Source organism: Muntiacus reevesi, chromosome 14 (assembly GCF_963930625.1).
Source record: "Muntiacus reevesi chromosome 14, mMunRee1.1, whole genome shotgun sequence".
NCBI classification, from domain to species: Eukaryota; Metazoa; Chordata; class Mammalia; order Artiodactyla; family Cervidae; genus Muntiacus; species Muntiacus reevesi.
The window spans coordinates 397,385-416,262 of record NC_089262.1 but is presented as its reverse complement, the minus strand read 5'-3'; the positions used below and the strand labels follow the sequence as shown (position 1 = coordinate 416,262).

Genomic DNA, 18,878 nt, shown 5'->3' with positions numbered 1-18,878 from the left:
AGGGGGTGGCTTTGCAGCCGGGAGGGGAGGAAGGGCCTGGGGTGGCTCCTTGGCCGGTCACAAGGCGGTGAAGCTGGAAATGACCCGAAGGCCACTCTTCCGCCAGAGGCTGGACATCCCGGCAGCCTGGGGTGGCTTACTCCACTGGAGGAGGTCCTGGAGGATCCACGGGAAGACCCCTGCACTCCAGTCGTTGAACTCAACACTAGCACCTCCGTCACCTCAGCCCCAGAACCTCTGCTGAGCACTGCTGTCCAGGGCGGCGGGGGTGCCTGCCAGCTCACCGCCTGGAGGGGAGAGGGAAGCAGGTGCCCGAGAAGGAGGGAGACAGTGGAAGAGGCTCTGAGGTCTGCGCTTTCACACGGGCAGCCGGGGGCCCAGGCCGTCCGCAGGAAGACCGATCGCCTCCAGCTGGAATAGGGTTGCCCCCTGCACCCCCCTCAAAGCGGCCCAACTGAGCACGGCGCCCAGTGCCCGGCCCAGACCCCTTCCCCGCCGACCCCAGCGAGGCGCTCACCACACGCTCCCGCCGTCCCCCGGCTCTCGCAGGGCGCCCCCTCCCCGCCCCCCGGCACCTGCTCCGTGGGGTCCCAACCCCGCAACCCCGGCCCCCAGCGCGGACCCGCAGCGTCTCCGCAGAGGGGCTCGCACCCGACCGGCCCACCCGGGAGGCCGGTCCGCGCGCCCCTCCGTCTCCCAGCGCCCGGGGGCCGGGAGGGCCAGGAGGGGCCGCCCCCGCCCCGGGAGCCGCGTGGCCCCGGGGCCGGTGCCGACCCGCCTTGTAAGGCAGAGGCCGAGCGAGGCCGGCCGCGGGGCGCCGGGCGGCCAGGGGGAGGGCCGGGCGGGGAGGCCAGGAGCGCGCGGGGCGGGCCGGGGCCGCGTTTCCCAATGAGAGCGCGCGGCGCGCAGGGCGTGGGCCGGTCCGGGCGCGGAAGCGGGGGGCCGGGGGCGGGCCCGGGCCGGGGGCGGGGCCGGCGGCGGGGAGCGGCGGCTCGAGAGCAGGCCGGGCACCGGGTCGCTCGCGGCCGAGTCGCGGAGGCGCTGCTGCTGCGGTCGCCGCATCTCTGAGGTAAGTGGCCGCGGAGCGCTGTCCCGGGGCGCGGGGCGCCTGCTCCTCCAGCCACCTGCACCCGCAGTTCGGGGCGCGCCTGCCGTTCCTGCGCCCGGCCGCGCCCCTTCCCCGAGGCCCCGCGCCCCCCAGCTGCCGGCCCTCGGCTCGGCGCTCGGGCCCCAGCGGCTGCGTCCGGACGCGGGTCTGGGGACGGGCGGCGGGGCGCGGGGGGCGCGGGCTGGAGCGGCCGACGATGCAGAGGACGGGTCTGTAATCGGCCCTCGCTGGGGCGCCCCGGCCTTTCTGCCCGTCGGTGCGCAGAGGACAGAGGACGCCCCTTGCAGCCCCTTCCCCCTCCGCGTTCATCTGCATAAACACCGTTCACACGCCCAGGCCCGGGGTGGCGGCTGCCAGCGAGACGGCAGGAATTTAGGGCTTGGAGGCTTTGAAATGGAGCCACTGTCACGCTGCACGAATTTCAGGGCCACAGAAAAGCCCGTTTGCGTCCGCGGCCCAGAATGAGCGTGACCCTCTGGCGAGAACGCCGCCTCTGTGTCGGGCACTGCTGCGCCGTGTCGGAGCAGGTGAGTGTCAGACCGACACTCTGCGATCCAGGACCCGCCAGAGGGGTATGATGTTTTCTTAGCGCATGTGGGCACAGAACCCGGCAATCTAGATAAAGAGGTTGGCGGCCAGTGTCTGTTTTCCACACGCCCCTGGGGACCAGAGCCCCGCCCTAGAAGGAGGATCCGGAGAAGCCCTTTATCTGCGGTTTCAGTTATGTAAATGAAGCCTGGAGAGGAGGTGGGAAGGGCCCTGTGTGCCTGCCGTGCTGACGGGCGTTCCGTGTGCTCTGAAGATGAGACACCTTTTAGGATAAGCTGGCTGTGCTGTCACCCATGTGTATTTATTGGCTAATTCGTCTGACATTTATGAATGATGAAAGACCTAGCTTCCCAGGCCCCCAGCACACATCCTAGGGCTCCCCATGGCCAGTCTCCCAGGGAGGGGTGCTGGCAGGGCCTCCCCAGAGCCTGGGAGGTGGTCAGTGAACCCTGACCAGAATTCCCAGTGCCCTGGGCCCACATCCGGGGATGGAGCGATGGGGTGGGGAGGGCGAGCTTGGAGCAGGCAGGAAACGGGGGTGGGGCGGGGCCGGGGGAGGGGTGCCTTCCCCTGGACTCCCCCGTTCCCACCTCCAGTGTGGAATCCCAGGGCTCAGGGATAGCGAGGGGGCAAGGCGGCGTTGGTGAATTTCCTGGGAGTATCTGCCAAATGTGGCACACACGAGCATGCATATTTTCTTGAGGAAAGGGCCCGTGGCCTTCATGACTTTCAGAAGGATCTCTCAGAAAGGTGCCATCATTTAACGACTTTAAAAAATTCTTCATCTTTCTGGAATGATGACATGAGCCAGACTAGAGGAAGCCGTGTGGGGCTGTGTTCCTATCGCCTCGGCGTTGTTTGCCTCATCTTTGCTAATCCTTTGAAGTCGCAATAAATAAACTGTTTTAACTACATACAAGGTTATAGATGCTCACTGTGGGAAATGTGCAAATCACAGGAGAATTTCGTAAAGAAAATTAAAATGGCTCATCACTGATTGAGGTTTAAGAGAAAGCCGTGAGCAGCCAAAGTGCCCTCCGGGGCCGCTTCCACGTGGCTCCCTTCCCCGGTGGGTAGAAGAGCTGTTCCCTGCAGAAGAGGCTGAGAATTAAACGCTTCCTCGGGGAGAGGCTTGCTGACTTAGCGCCAGGGCTATTTATAGCTGGTGATGTTGCTGGTGAGGCTGGAGGAGCACGTACAGAGATGCCATCCGGGGATGCGGGGGCCACGCGGCACCGGTATCAGGTCCCACTCGGGCCCCGTCTGGCGCCACTCCGGAGCCACTGCAGACCCAGGGTGCGGGGCGCTGTGAGGAGCCCACCCGAGCTCACAAGCCGAAGACCAGGCAGACCCCGGGTGCAGGCAGGAGCGACCCACGTCCAGTCCCGGCCGCTCCATCGACAGGTGTTCTCAGGGCAGGAAGGAGTGGAGCCCCGGTGGGGCCTGCGGGGCCCTGGCGTGCTCGCTCACCGTCCAGCCCCTCCTGGGAGAGCAGCTTCCTCTCTGGCTGTGGAGGTGGCCCCGGGGTCGCAGTCCATGGATCCCCAGAGCTGGCACCCCCTCACCCCAGCATCCTCGATGGGACCTCGGTGTCCCAGCTCAGCAGCGCCTCTGCAGAGGGCACTTCCTCTGCGGCATTCATGTGGCTGCTCCTGGGGTGTGTCACCAGGGGAGTGCGTCGCTGGGGGGGTAGCAAGGGGGGTGCGTCACCGGGGGTGTTCACTGGGGGGGTACATCACGGGGGGGGGGGTTGGGCCACCAGGGAGGCGCGTCACCGGCGGGGAGGGCGGGTCACCAGGGGGTGCAGGTTCTGTGATCTGCAGCCTCCAGGCGAGGCGTGTGGGGGAAGGGCGGGGCTGGGTGAGGACCACGGCAGGGTCAGGGTGTGCTCTCGCCCTGGCGGGGAAGCAAGACTCCTTGCAGGTTGCAGAGTTGCCCTTCGACTGTACCAGGACGTGCGGCGACATGCAGCGAAGCTCATCCGCGACGCAATGTGTGAGTGTCCAAGGGAAGGAGCTTCCTTACTGAGAACGCGTAAACTGACTCCCACAGGGCGTGGAGGATGCTGGTGCTCCGACTTTGGCACCAAACGCACACATCTTCTGACATGGGGGTGGCGCTCATTCTCTCATCCACACCGCTTTCCTTTTTCTTGCTAGATTTGTGGAAAGGAAGGACTGTCCTTCTCCAAGCCTAGAGGTTAAGAACGCCCAGGCCCTCCCCCGGCCCTCTGCACGGCGCCCCTGAGTGTGCCCCCTCCTGTCCCCTGTTCCCTGTGCAGCACAGCCTCCCTACTCTGGGCCGAACTTCCTGGGTCCTCACCCTGTTGCACCCGTGTGTTAGGAGCCAGGTGCCCATACCCAGGTGAGCCCTGGGAGGGCCCCGCCACGGGAACGTCACGAAGCCAGACGCCTCACACGCACTGTGTCTCTGGCCGCCGTGGTCACAGATCTGAGCCCGAGCATCCCAGGAGCAGGTTAGGACTCACTCTGCAGCCCCAGGCCCACGGGGCCCCGTCTCCTGCAGGGGCCGAGGCCGTCCCCACCGCGTTCCCAGGGAGGGACTCTGCCTCCCACTGGCTTTCCTGCCTGAGCCTGCCCCCCCACCCCCTGGCCCTGCCGGCTGGGCTAACCTCTGGGCTCAGAGCACGTGCTCTTGCTCCGTCAGCACGTGTCCGATCTGTGAACACGCCCCCGCCGTCTGCTGCTCTGCCGCGCCCCACGAGCCCTGGGTTGCTTCTGATTTCTGGCTCCCGTGAGCGTGGCCGCCAGGAGCCTCCCTGCTCTGCTCCTCGGGGGACAGGTGAGCGTCTGCAGGGCCCAGGCACCGCCTCCCAGTCGCAGCCCCAGCGCCAGCAGCACCGGCAGGCCATGGCCACCTGCAGGGCGCGCGCCAGAGCCTGCGCTTCAGGCCACCGTGATGTGGCCTGGTCCCCGAGCCACTCCCATGCCTCGCACATTCCTCTGGAGCTGTCTGTTTCTGATTGATCCACAGGGCTCTTCCTAGATTCTGGAGACCAGCAGCGTAGGTTGCACATAGGAGAGACCTTGTCTACCCCACAGCCCCCTTTTCACTGCTTAGAGCAGAAGCTCCACATTTTAACCTGGGGCCATTTCAGAATCTCCTCCTTTGGGGACAGTGGTTTTGTGTACTGTGTACAGTCTTTCCCACACAAGGACATCGGATGCTCTTGATCATCACCCACCAGGGGCTTAAAGGCCTTGCCTCCTGCTGCAGTCGGCATCTGAATTAATTCTCATTTCTCTCCATGTGTCCAGTCAGTAAGCCTGTCTCCTTTCTCGGAGAATATTTTCTTCCCTCTTTTCCTGCAGGACCACCTTGCTGTCCACACTGTCTCCGCCTTGCGGGTGGGTGGGGAGCTTTCTTCTGCTCCGTGGTTTATTCTCTCTCCTAGACCAGGACCACACACCACTTCATTTCCAGACCTTCCCATCAAGTCTCAAAACCGCTGGGCAAGTCCTCCACCTGTTCTTCCTCCAAGATGGCTAGTTAATTCATGATCCTTTGTTGTTCGTTTGCTTTGCATTCAGCTTGTCTCACAACCCAGACCAAAAAAAAAAGTGTTGGAATTTTTGATTGGATTAAATTAAAACTGTGGGTGAATCCGGGGATAATGGGCATCTTTGTGCATTCAGACTTAATCCATGTTCATGATATCACTGTTCTTTCAGTGACACTTCATAGTTTCTGTGTCGACGGCCCTTGCACAGCTCCTGTTACATTGATCCTTAGGCAATCGGTCTTTCCTCACATTATTTTAAATGATGTATTTCTAAACACTGTTATTGTCTGGTTTTGCTGCTTCATGGAAATAAAATAGGTTTTTGTATGTTGACCATGTAGGCAGAAATCTTGATAAACTCACATTGATTCTAAAAGTTTTCCCAGGATCCCTTTGGATGTTGTGTGTACACAATCATAGAAACTGCAAACAGTGACGTTTTATTTCTTCCTCTCTGTGTTCATGCTGCTTCTCTCCTTGTCTCACTATACTGAACAGAGGTGAGCGGAAGTGGTGATAGCAGGCATCCTCCCATTACTCCAGCTTGAAAAGAAAAAATTTTCAGTGTTCACACGTTTTTGTAGGTGCCCATTATCAAGGGTTTCCCTGGTGGCTCAGTTGATGAAGAATCCTCCTGCAATGCGGGAGACCCTGGTTTGATCCCTGAGTGGGGAAGATCCCCTGGAGAAGGGCATGGCAGCCCACTCCAATCTTCTTGCCTGGAGAATCCCATGGACAGAGGAGCCTGGCGGACTGCAGTCTGTGGGACTGTAAGGAGTAGCACGTGATTGAGCAAGTAACACACCACCACCCGTTATGAAGTTGAGAAATGTGTTTCCTTTTCTAATTTGCTAAGAATTTTTATGGTGAATAAATGCTAAATTCCATCAAATGACTTTCATTTGTGCGTACACCATGTGTTACTCACTCGGTCCTGCCCCACTCCTTGCGGTCCCGTGGACTGCAGCCCGCCAGGCTCCTCTGTGCCTGTGATGCTGCAGGCAAGAATACTGGAGTGGGCTGCCATGCCCTTCTCTGGGGACCTTCCCGACTCAGAGATCAGTCCTGGGTCTCCCACAGTGCAGGCAGATCGTGTATCATCTGAGCCACCTGGAAAGCCTGTGTACACCATACATACGCACATGCCTTTGTACACATGTGTGCACACGCACATATGTACACTACGTCTAGGTGTTTTCTTTCAGGGATTTCTGATCCAGGAGTTCTTTAATCTGCCGTGCTGTGGGACTGATCCGCTGAGTTCTGAACTTTAGTCACTAACCTTTGTGAAAGTGAAAGTGAATTCGCTCAGTCGTGTCTGACTGTTTGCGACCCCATGAACTGTAGTCTGCCAGGCTCTTCCGTCCATGGGATTTTCCAGGCAAGAGTGCTGGAGTGGGTTGCCATTTCCTTCTCCAGGAGATCTTCCCGACCCAGGGACTGAACCCAGGTCTCCTGCATTGCAGGCGGGCGCTTTGCCGTCTGAGCCGCCAGGGAAGCCCAGACTCTAAGGTGTTCTCTTTTCAAAGCTGCTTACTGCGTTCTCACAGCCGCTGCTCTTTCCTGGAATTCCTCCCCTTGTCCTTTCTCTTCGCACATGGCATGCACCACCCATTTCTTTTGCACACGTGCACGCCGTCACTTTAAATCAGTGTCCAGGCGAGGCCAGTGCAGAACGTGTGGCCTCTTGTGGCTTCTGTCTCCTGTCTCTGCATGCTCCTGGCACTTCCCCTGTTAAGCCCGGCTGTTTGTTTGCCGTGTGTGGACACGGGATCTAAAGGTGTCACAGAGACGTCTCTGTCTCCAGTGGGAGTCCCCTCCTCTGGAGTGTGTGTGTCCAGCGGTGCCTGGGGCATCAGCGATCCAGGGCCTCCAAGTCCACGTTTGTGAGTTGGGAGGAGCCCGCCTGGCGGTCCTTGCCGGCTGCCCGTCCACTCCCGGGCGCCCCTCTGCCCGGCAGGCCTTGCTTTGCCCCCCAGCCCTGAGAGTGGGGCCGGCTGCTGCTGGCCCCCCTCCCCCGGGGTGAGCCTGGGGCTTCCTGCTCCCCGGGGATGGTGGCCCGGCCTCCATTCCAGTGCTGGGGGCCGCCTCTCCCCTCTGCGGGGCTTTGAGGCCTGCGGGCCAGCCGGTCAGGCCCGGGCAGTGGCCCACCCTGCAGCCCCGGGCCTCCCCCGGCCTGTGCGTGGCCTCCTGCTGCCGCGGCCCCACCGGGCCCACCCTTGGCGCTGCGGTGTCTGCGGGTCTCGGTGGTGGTCGCGGGCAGGAGAGGCCTGGCTCCGGGACCAGCTGTGCGGGCACATGGTGACTGCCGGGCGCCGCCATCGGGGAGAGGCCAGGCTGCCCATCGCAGCCACGACTCTGGAACGACAGAGTTCCTGCCTTGCCCACCACGCACAGCAGCGGGGGGCCTGAGCCCGGGGCCAGCCCTCTGCCGGCTCTGGCCGCCGGGTCTGTGTGCCCACCCGCTGCTTCACCTGCTTGGGCCTCCGCGAGCACTTTTCTCTGGGGCAGGAACCCCCTATCCAGCCCCCGGTCTCCCCGGTGTGTGAGGGTCTGGGGCTGCTGTAACAAATGCCCGCAGGCTCGGCTGCAACAGCAGAAATGTGTCCTCCTTCCGCTCTGGGCCAGACCTCTGTCCGAGATGAAGCTGGCGTAGCACTGGGCTCCGTCAGGAGGTCCAGGAGGGTCCCTCCTGCTTCTTCCGTCTCCCAGGGCGCCTGGGGTCCCTGGGCTCGGGGCTGCGACGCCCCTGTCTCTGCCTCCGTCTTCAAGTGGCCTCTTCTCTGGGTCTGTGTCACTTCCCTCTGTCCCTTGCAAGGACTCTTGTTGCTGGACTTAGGGCCACCCTGGTCCGGAGTGCGCCCATCTAGAGATCCTTAGCTTGATGACGTCTGCAGGGACCCTTCTTCCAAACAAGGTTCACCCACCTCGTGAGGACGTGGCCACACGTGACTCACCCTGGCAGCAGGTGGGCTACAGGTGCTGTATTCTTGGGCTTTGTAAGAAGCAAGCTGACGGCAGAGGCCGGCTCTGCGGCCCGGACAGTGGGGCCCGGGGTGTGGCTCCTGGGAGGCCACGGGGTCACCGGGAGGGAGACCCCCAGCCTCGCAGTGACCCAGGGAAGTTCCTCTGTCCACATGAGGTCTGCTGAGGGCAGGGCTGGTAACTGTCCTGGCCTCTTCCTCCCCTCCCCCAGCCCAGCGGCAGCAGCCCCCAGGTTTGGGGGGGTGGCCCCCATGGCAGTCTCGCTGCAGGACGCAGAGTGGTCCCGGTCCTTGGTGGACGCCCACCCGCCCACCTGCCCCTTCCTTCTCGTCCCGGAGACGTCACCTCTGACTCCGTGACCTGGACCAGTGTGGCTGTGACCAGGCTGCTCCAAGGGACACCTCGCCCCGCGCGGGAGCCCCACCGCTGTGGGCCTTTCCGGGCCCCTGGCTTGAAGTGCATGACACGGGCCCTGAGTGTCTTCCTCGTCAGATGGGGCAGTCACCCGCCCCTCTCTGCGGGGCCTCCGCGGAGCCTGTGACCGGCAGGGTGGTGCGGGGGGCTGTGTCCACGCCGAGACTCCAGGCCCCATCAGCTCCGCGGGGCAGGTGCCTGCCTGGGACTCCGCAGACTGGGACGGGTGGGCACTCACCCGTCAGAGCTGGGTGGCCATGTCGTGATTCGAATGTGAACAGCTGCCAGAAGGCCGTGTTGTGCCCAAGTGGACTCTGGAAGAAAGAGAAGCTTCAGGTTGCAGGCAGCCAGAGGGTCTGCAGGCTTGGCTCCACCGCTCCCGGGGCTGTTTGCTCAGGGACTGTGCCCTTGCCAGGAGCTGGACCCGACCCTGGGAGCTGAGCTCTGGTGGGTGGGGGGCCGCAGAGTGGTGGCGTCCGCTCAGCTTGGTCTTTTGAATTTACTGTCCACCTCCTCCCCCCACCTGCAAGCTCTTCTGCAGGGGTCCAGTGCTCACACCTGGCGGGGACCTGGGGGGCGGGTGGGGGTCCTCCCCAGCCCAGCTGACCCGGTGCCCGGCCCCCTCTGCGTGGCTGCGGAGCAGGCATGCTTGGGGCTCCCGTGAGGGCAGCAGGCGTCATGCCCCCAGCCTCCCTGCTCTGCCACGTCTGCCCTGGAGGCCGAGCTAGCCAGAGGGCTGAGGTGCCCTGGGAGGCGGCCGCTCCTTCTGCACTGCCTCCGCTTTGTCCGCCCACTGCACAGGGCCTCTGGGTTCCCTCTGTGTCCTGCGGTGTCTGGCGTGGGGCCTTCTGTGGCTCAGCCTTCACGGGGCCGCGGTCAGGCGCCCTCAGCAGATGGTCAGCCTGGCCGTTGGCTGGTGCTCCGTCGAGGTCCAAGTGCGGCCTGCTTGTCAGAGGCTCGGGGGCCTGCTGTTTCCAGGGCCTGTGTGGTTCTTGCACAGAAGCTGGTCAGCCGGGCCCTGGGCCTCGGGGTCATGCTGCCTGGCCCAGCTGTGGCCCAGGGACTCGGGCTCCCGGCCCGGGCGTGGGTGCTGCCTGTGACCCAGCTCGAGGGGGTGGCCGGCCGCCAGCCGCCCTGAGGAGTCCACAGGAGCTCCAGGGCCCAGGGCCCCTCCCAGCCCAGCCCCCACTCCCGAGTGTCTTCCTGGGGACATGGCCCCCGGGGGGATGGGCTTGGCCACGAGAAGCCCAGTGGAGCGCCAGCGTGTGGTTACTCAGCGGGTGGGTGCCCCCCAGCTCTTTAAGTAGGGGTTGGGATGCCGGCCCAACAGCCCTGTCTGGGGACCTGTCTGAGCCTGAGGTGGGGGTCCAGCCACCATGGTTCCTGGGCCATGACCCCAGCTCCCCATGTTGCCAGCCCGGCTCGCTGGGTATGAGGTGGGAGAATCACAAAGCTTGGAGTTGGGGCATCCTTAGGCCTGGGGACCCCTCGCCTGCTTGGGGCTGGTTGGTCCTGGGTTTTGCAGAGCAGGACCTCACACAGCTCCTGGGGAGGTGCTGGGAGCCTGGGGTGTGGGGGGCGGAGGGTCCCCTGTGCAGGTTTGAGCTCCAGACGTGCACATCCTGCCCATCTGCACACCAGCCGAGACCCGTCCCCAGCAACGCTTGTCCTCCCCCCAGGGAGGCCGGGCCATCCGGGCATAGCCGGCACCCGCGGGAGACGGGATGGGCGCAGGGAGGCGGTGCGTCTGGTCTGCCCCAGAGACTTCAGCCCAGAGCACGCCGAGGGGTGGGAGGGGTGGGATTCCCAGGGCCAGATGCTCTGTCTGATCAGGAAGTGCCTGCAGGATGGGGTGTAGACTACGGGCAGAACGAGGGGCTGAAAGCCGAGGGAGCCAGGGGATGGAGGCGTGTTCACACCTGCAGAAGGAGGAATCCACACTCCATGTTTACTCGCAGTGCAGACCTGCCTTCTGCTCCAGGAAGGAGAACCAGGAGAGGCAGAATTGATGCTGCCTTCAAAATACCTGGTCCAGCTCACAGGCACCTGGTTCAACTCACAGTCACACCTGCCCAGCTCACAGACACCTGCCCAGCTCACAGACACACCTGCCCAGCTCACAGACACCTGGTCCAGCTCACAGACACACCTGCCAAGCTCACAGACACACCTGCCCAGCTCACAGACACCTGGTCCAGCTCACAGACACACATGCCCAGCTCACAGTCACACCTGCCCAGCTCACAGACACCTGGTCCAGCTCACAGACACACATGCCCAGCTCACAGTCACACCTGCCCAGCTCACAGACACACCTGCCCAGCTCACAGACACACCTGCCCAGCTCACAAACACACCTGCCCAGCTCACAGATACCTGTCCAGCTCACAGACACACCTGCCCAGCTCATAGACACACCTGCCCAGCTCACAGACACACCTGTCCAGCTCACAGACACCTGGTCCAGCTCACAGACACACCTGCCCAGCTCACAGACACACCTGTCCAGCTCACAGATACCTGTCCAGCTCACAGACACACCTGCCCAGCTCACAGTCACACCTGCCCAGCTCACAGACACACCTGTCCAGCTCACAGACACCTGGTCCAGCTCACAGACACACCTGTCCAGCTCACAGACACACATGTCCAGCTCACAGACACCTGGCCCAACTCACAGACACCTGTCCAGCTCACAGACACACCTGCTCAGCTCACAGTCACACATGTTTAGCTCACAGACACACCTGCCCAGCTCACAGAAACACATGTCCGGCTCACAGACACCTGGCCCAGCTCATAGACACCTGTCCAGCTCACAGACACACCTGCCCAGCTCACAGACACCTGGCCCAGCTCACAGACACCTGGCCCTGTTGCAGGCACATCACTATCATGGATTCCCAGCCCTCCTGGCTGGGACACTGTACTGATATCCTGCTGAGGCGGTGACTATGGTGTGTAAGGGTCTGTCCTGTGTGACCTTCTCTATAGGTTTTGCTACGGACACCAGTCCTAAGGGCATTGCCAGGGAGAGTTGTTCTGGATATACAGCCCCTCATCATTTCCCTGCCCCAAGGCCTCGGGGGTCTGCAGGCCGCAGCAGGGCCGGCCGGGCCATGCTCACAAGGCTCCCTCCAGGTCACCTGCCCACCCACCTGTCCTCCCACCCCTGGCCCTGGTCCACACCAGGATCAGCTGCTGAGAAGCCTCCCCTGCAAACCGGGACAGAGCCTGCTGGGCATCTTGTCTGCAGGCACTCACCTGCTCTACACCCCTGTCGGCTCCGACACGGGCTGTGTGATTTCTGCTCTCCCATCCAGACCGGCTTCTCCCCAGAACACCTAGGAGTCTCCAAGGAGTCACCTTGGAGAGCGTCCCACCCGCGCACTGGGTCTGACTGCTGTTATTTTTTGTTTTTGGCTGCGCTGGGTCTTTGTGGCCGTGCGCGAGCTTCTCATTGTGGTATCTCGTCTTCTCTTATTGTGGCTCCCAGGCTCCAGGCACCCTGGCTCAGAAGCTGTGATGCTCGGGCTTAGCTGCTCTGTGGCGGGCGGGACCTTCCTGGATCAGGGGCCGAACCTGGGTCCCCTGCACTGGCAGTGGATCCTGGACCACTGGATCTCCGGGAAGTCCTGACTCCTGTTCTTTTTGTTAAAGTAACTTTTGATTATTAAGATACCGTGTGTTCATGGTGAACATGGAGCCCCGAGTGGAGAGCTTGGCCCTGGGGCTCACGGCCACGTCCACAGCCATGGCCATCCGGCCCTGAGCCCCGGGCCCCGGGCCCCCGCAGCAGCGATGGGGCCTCCGGCACGTCTCAAGCTGTGCCAACCTTTCTCTTCGGGGAACTCGTAGGTCCTGAGTTCAGCTGGGTGTGGCGGGGACTCCCGCCATGCCAGGCGCTGCATCCTGCGCTCTGACTCAGACTTGAGGGTTTTCTGTGGGTTCAGCCGTGAATGAGCTCGCTGTCCGCGGCTCTGACCGCCCAGCCGGACCCTGTGCTCGGGCCACGTCCTGCCTGTCTCTCTGCTCGCTGACCTGGTGGTTCTCCTGAGGCCGCTGCTCCTCTGGGGACTGGGCTCTCGGGTCCTGCCCCAGCCACCGGCATAACTCTGGGGTGTCGATGCCCAGCTCCGGGCTCCCCAAAGCTGCTGGAGGTGGAGATGCCTCAGCCCCATGGGGACCCGGGCCCAGCCTCGGGGATTCACTGGGCTCCGGACACTGTCCAGCCGCCCCCCAACACGGGGCCTCCACCCTGGGCCTGGGTGCAGCTCTGCTCAGCCTTGGGGTGCCCCAGACGCCTGCCCTCACCTGGGGCCCCCTCTCCCCCCAGCACTCCGCTCGGCCACCCGGGTGAGGAGCACCCTGGTCAGCAGGCCGGGCCCTGAGGTGGGGGCAGTGGTGTGACTGCTCTGGATCCTTGCCACAGGACGGTGTCTCCCCACCGGTGCCCAGAGGGGTGTCACTCAGGGAGCCCCCAGAGCAGGAGCAGCCGGCGGGAGAGGCGAGGGGTTCACTGGAGGGGCCCTGCACCCCCTGGGCTGCTGCCCCCGTTGCTGGGGCTGTGAGCTTGGGGGACAGGTGGACAGGGTGCCAGGGCTGGAGGGGCCAGGCTGTGTCTGCAGCAGACGCGGGACCCTCGGTGTCCCCCACGGTCGCGAAGTCACTTCCGGGCAGGGCTGCTGTCCGTGGGTGGCAGGGAGTCTCACACAGCCGCCCACAAAGCAGGTGACCTCTCGTCTCTTCCTCCCAGCAGCATGGCTGACAGCAGGCCCAAGCCCGCCAAGTCCGCCAACAAGACACCCCCCAAGTCCCCGGGGGACCCCACCAAGGACAAGGCTGCCAAGAGGCTGTCGCTCGAGTCAGAGGGGGCCGGCGAGGGGGCGGCCGCCGCGGGCGCGGAGCTCAGCGCCCTGGAGGAGGCCTTCCGGAGGTTCGCGGTGCATGGGGACACCCGGGCCTCGGGCAAGGAGATGCACGGCAAGAATTGGTCCAAGCTGTGCCGGGACTGCCAGGTGATCGACGGCCGGAGCGTGACCGTCACGGACGTGGACATCGTCTTCAGCAAGATCAAGTGCGTGCTGGCTCCGCCCGGGGCCATCGGGGGTGGGTCTGGGTCCCGGCGGGCGGGGCAGACCCGTGGGGCAACCGGGTGGGGCCAGGGCCTCGGGTCGGGGGGGGGGGCAGTCACAGCCGGCCGTGGGGGCCCGAGGGTCTCGCGTGCCCGAGTCCTGCCTGCGGGGGGTGGCGGGGGTGGGAGCTGGAGGTCCATGGTGTGGCTCCTCAGCTTTGGGGGCCGTTCACGTGTGAGGAAGGGCAGGGGTAACCAACAGTGGCCGCCACATGCATGTCCACGTGTGTGTCCACACGCATGAGCACATCCAGGCTTCAGCGCGCCCCTCCCCCTCTCCTGCCCGCCACACCCGGGACCACACCCGAGAAAAGCGCCCGCGGCATCACACACGTGTGCACACACGCAGAGCTCAGGGTTCCCTGGTTGGGGCTCACCTGGAGGACGAGTGCTTTGGACAGGCCCCGAGGCTCTGTGTGCAGGACGCCTGGGCGGTGGGGGACATAGGCCCTCCTGCCCCAGGAAGGGTGACCCCAGCCCCACTCCAGAGGGCAGGACGCCAGCTGCTCGGACACGCGGGCCACCCCCGCCCCCCGGCTGCCTGGACCCCAGCGTCGCTGCCTCAGCTCGCAGGGTGCCGGCCGTCTGGGGGCGCGGGCCCAGCGAGGGTCGTGATCAAGACACAGTTAAGAGCAGCCTGTGGCTCCTTCCCGCTGCCCTCCTAAACCCAGGCTCCCCATGGGATCCCTGTGACCTGTCCCGGGGGCGCGCCCCCCAGACCTCCCGGGTGTGGAGTGAGGGGCCCACCCTCACGCTCTTGTCCTTGGGGAGAGGCGGGCGGTGCTCCGGGCAGGGTCCTGCAGGCCAGGCCAGGGACCCCAGGCGCCCAGGTCTGCAGAGCGCGGGGCAGCATGGACCTGCGCGTCCTGGGTGGAGGGTCCCCAGGTGGCGGCCCCGGCAGAGGTGCCCCGGCTCGTGGGAGCCGTGGCCGTGGACGCGGAGCCGCGGGCGCTGACAGCGACTGCTGTTTCTGTTTGGGGCGGTTGCCATGGTTCAGTGGCTCTGCGCCCGCCGGTATCTGCAGCCTCTGTTTGGGCCTGTCGCCACGGCAGCGCTTGTTTGTTTCGATGTTACTATGTGTTAAGTTTTAAACAAACTTCTTGCCGCTCTTCCCCAGGCCTTGATTGAAAACTATTGTTTCCGAGACCGGGGCTCCCCACCCCCACCCCTGCTCCGCCACCCCAGGGCCGAAGGAGTGAACTCAGGACGCCTTCCCACAAGCACGTTGGGGGTCCGACACCACTGTCGGGGGGGTCCGTGGACGGCGGGGTCCCTGCGTGTGCGCCCAGGTGGGGTGGCCGGGAGGCAGGGGTAGGGGAGGCTTCCCCTCCTGGCCCTGACTCACAGCTTTCTGGCCGATGGTCACGTTCCCCATGATTCCGGAGCCTTGTCTGGGTTGGTTAGGACAACACGGGCTGGGGCGTGACGGGGACTGTCCGAAGTGTGGAGCGTGGCGCATCCACGGGGCCTGCGGGAGCAGGTGGGGTGGGCTGAGCTCCTGGGACGGGGCATCCCGGGCCCACCAGGGCCCCTGCGTCCAGGCTGGTAGGGATGCTGCCCCTAGGTCCTGCCCTGTGGTGTTGAGGTCTCACAGGGTCCGGGGGTCCCTCTCCCGGCCCCCCGAGGCCACGCAGGCCTCCAGCAGTGCCTGTCCTGGCCTGCTGCTGCCCGCCCGGCGCGTCTGCAGAGAACCAGGACCTGGGGTGGGGGCCCAGCACCCCAGAGCTGCGTGTGAGCACAGTCGCCCTCGGGCCCCAGGCCCAGGCGGGGGTGAGGCCAGGATGCGGCCCGTGGACCTGGGAAGGAGCAGGGCCAGTGTCTGCCCGCGCCCGTGCCTGGTGCCTCTCGTGTGGCAGCCCGCATTTCCCCCGTGGTCCAGTCCCCCCAGGGGGCCCCCTGGCCCGGGGCTGCTGGGGGTCAGGCCCCACTTCCTGCTTCTTGGACGTGTCGCCGGGGTCCGGCTCCTGCAGGTCAGGGGCACCTGGAGTCGGCTTCCTCCAGCCCCGCAGGTGGCTGTTTATCTGTGGTCTGGGGGGGCCTTGCCCCGTCCTGGGACGTGTCGGCCAAAGTCCAGGGCCCTTCGTGACGCTGGCCCTGGAGGCACCGACCTCTGTCCTGGGAGGGCTGACTGGCCCCCGCAAGGATCCCTGGCCACCTGGCGTCCCCGGGTGACCTGCCCTGGGCCTGCAGAACCGGGAGCACACGCCTGAGGAGCTCAGCTCGGGGGCCACGTGTGTGCCCGGTGAGCCGGTTACCGCCAGGCCAGTGTCCCCACAGGACAGTAGTGTCTGGGCCGGGCGCCAAGTGGGAGCGGGGGCCTGCCGTGGGGACCCTCATCTCTGTGCCTTGCAGAACAGGCTCCTTGTGTCTGCGCAGCTGTGTCGAGTAACCAGGCGTCTCCGGGGAAGAGCTGGCATTGTCCCTGGAGATCTTGGGGACTGCTCTCAGCGGCGGGCCGCGGGGCCCCGGGAAAACTCCCTGCTGGTCCCAACCAGGCCCTGAACCCTGCGGGGCAGTCACGGCGGGGACGCCCACCCCCGCCCAGCGGGGCAGGCAGGTCAGCCCTGGGCCCCCCGTCCACGCGGTCTGAATGCGGCCTCTGATGGAGACCGGGCGGCTGTCCCCCCGCCCCGGCCGAGTGACTCACGCTGGTGGTGCCTGGCGCAGGGAGGGCTGTGTGCCCCCCGCTGGACACCGGGCTGCCGGTCGGGCCTGGAGCCCGTGAATAGAGACAGGCGCGCCTTTGACGACTCGGTACAAACAAGCGAGACCCCATGGCCGCGGAGGGTCACCCCCCAGCTGGGAGGGCAGGGCCGGGCCCGCAGCCTCACAGCGGCCGTGCAGGGTGGCGGGGCTTCCAGGGGCGGGCGGAACCCACGGCCCGGACGTCCAGTCTCACGAGGCCTCTCCGCTGTCGCCCTGACCTCGGCGTGGTCGGTCAGCGTGTCCTGAGTCCTGAGGCTCATGTGTCAAGCGTGAGTCCCCGCGTGTGCTGGGGCTGTCCCGAGGTGTCTGTGGTCGCCCAGCTGTTCTCAGTTCTGGTGACTGAATAGGTCGGTGAACAGGAGAGTGAGCGAGTGGGCCAGGAGGGGTCACGGGGCCGTGTGGGCCGCCGGCCTCCCCAGGGGCCCCGCCACGCCCTGCTGTGCACTCATCCGGCCTTCACGGCAGCTGTGGTGGCGGGTGTGTGCTGGCAGGGGGTGCCACGTCCGGCCACACTGGGATTCCCTCCCATTTCCCTCACGCCTGGCAGCGTGGAATGTCCTTCTTGGGCTGGTTCGCATCTGGTAGATCTTGGACAAAGCGTCCGGTTCAAATATTTTGCCCAACTTTTTACCTGGGGTTTTCTTCTTGTTGTTAAGGTGTAAGAGTAATTTGCATACTCAGATACGAATACTTTATCAAACTTTCTCCAGTCTGTGGCTTGTCTTTTGCTTCTCTTAACAGTATCTTTTTGAAGAGCATGGTTTTAAAACTTTTGGTCCAGTTCATTTTTTTTTTTTTTCTGGACTGTTTTTTGGGGATTGTTTCTAAGAAGATCTCTGCCTAAGCCAGGGTCACAAAGATTTCCACCTGGATGCTCTCTCAGAAGGTGGACAGTTCGGGTTCTATGGCAAGCGCAGGACTGTGGTCTACTTACTACTATAGGTGGTGGGGGGCAGCCCAGGCCTGCTCTCTGCACGCCGCCCACCGGTCGCTGTGGCTCTGTTTGCTGAAAAGATGATATGCGACCACTCACTGCCTCTGTGACGTTGTCGAAATCCTCCTTGTGCCCCATCTCTGACACCGTCCTGCGGCCGCTGTGGCCAGTGCCGACGTGGGCGTGCCACCTTCCACCCAGGGTGCCCTCCAGCCAGGACCCCGGGCACTGCAGCCACACTGACCCTGGAGCTCTGGGCCCCTGCAGGCGGCCTCTCTCCTCCTCCCAGGCGCGTCCCCCACCTCCTCTTGCTGTAAAACACTGAGGCCCTCACTGAACGGATTAGCCGGGGGAGATCCGCTCCAGGGGGCAGTTAAGATTCTCAGAGATGGAGAGCCAGTTCAGAGCCATCTTGAAGTTGGCAGAATGACCTACTGGGTCCAGGCAGCCGGGGTCTGCGTCTTTGCGGAGAGCTGCTCCCAGGCCCCTGGTCAGGCCGGGACATGGGAAGGCGGCCCCCAATCCTGTCCCCAGGGGATGGTGCCTCCGTGCAGGCTGGGGGGGCCCCTGGTGGGACTGAGACGCCCTCCACACTGCAGGGGGCGACATGCTTCCCAGCCCCTCTCTCTGAGGATCCGTCTCCCACGGAGGCTGCACGGCCGCCTGCTTTAGAACCAGACGAGGCCGTGTCTTGATGTCCAGTCTTTGATAAACAATGTGCTTCCTTTAAGCTTCTCTCCAAGGCAATTTATATTTGCTGCCGTTGCCAATGGCAACCAGCCACTGGGTGCAAACGCTGCAGACTGAGGTGGGCTCTGCGGGGGAGGTGAGGGTCCCCGATGTCACGGGGCCCTGGGCAGGGTTGGGGGGGGGGTCCCTGGATGCCCCATGAGACTCTGCTCCCTGCAGGGGCAAGTCCTGCAGGACCATCACATTCGAGCAGTTCAAGGAGGCGCTGGAGGAGCTCGCCAAGAAGAGATTCAAAGACAAGAGCGCGGCGGAGGCCGTCAGGGAGGTGCACAAACTCATCGAGGGCAAGGCCCCCATCATCGCGGGGGTGACGGTGAGCGCGGGGGTGGGCAGGACGGGGGTCCCCACGCGGGCTGCCCCTGCCTGTGGTCTGGGCCCCGGGCTGACCTCCCCCACGCCCCGCTCTCTTGCAGAAAGCCATCTCCTCACCCACCGTGTCACGGCTCACGGACACCACCAAGTTCACGGGCTCCCACAAGGAGCGCTTCGACCCGTCAGGCAGGGGCAAGGGCCGGGCGGGCCGCGTGGACCTGGTGGATGAGTCGGGCTACGTTCCGGGCTACAAGCACGCGGGCACCTACGACCAGAAGGTGCAGGGGGGCAAGTAGCCGGCTGGGCCTCCCCTCGCCTGGCCCCCTCACCACCTCCACTTCGTTACATTCCTGTGCTCACCGGCAGAACTCGGACCTGGGGTTGGGTGGCCGCAGGGCCGCCGGCCTCCCTCCCGCCCAGCCCTCGCGCCCCCTGGACCCCAGCTTTGGCCCCTGAACTCACC

At 64.3% G+C, this 18,878-nt stretch overlaps 1 protein-coding gene across 3 annotated transcripts; it reads left to right on the top strand.

Annotated features, from left to right (window-relative positions):
- Positions 1–973: 973 nt before the first annotated feature.
- TPPP (tubulin polymerization promoting protein) lies at positions 974–18,878 on the top strand. Of its 3 annotated transcripts, none has more exons than XM_065905648.1 (4): positions 974–1,069; positions 13,339–13,656; positions 18,263–18,416; positions 18,517–18,878. In XM_065905648.1, the coding sequence occupies exons 2-4, from the start codon at positions 13,340–13,342 to the stop codon at positions 18,709–18,711; spliced, it is 666 nt and encodes a 221-aa protein (XP_065761720.1). In that variant the 5' UTR covers positions 974–1,069; position 13,339; the 3' UTR covers positions 18,712–18,878. The 3 variants fall into 3 exon arrangements, with proteins under 3 accessions (XP_065761720.1, XP_065761721.1, XP_065761722.1); XM_065905649.1 differs by having other exon boundaries at positions 990–1,069; positions 13,336–13,656; XM_065905650.1 differs by lacking the exon at positions 974–1,069 and adding an exon at positions 12,147–12,238.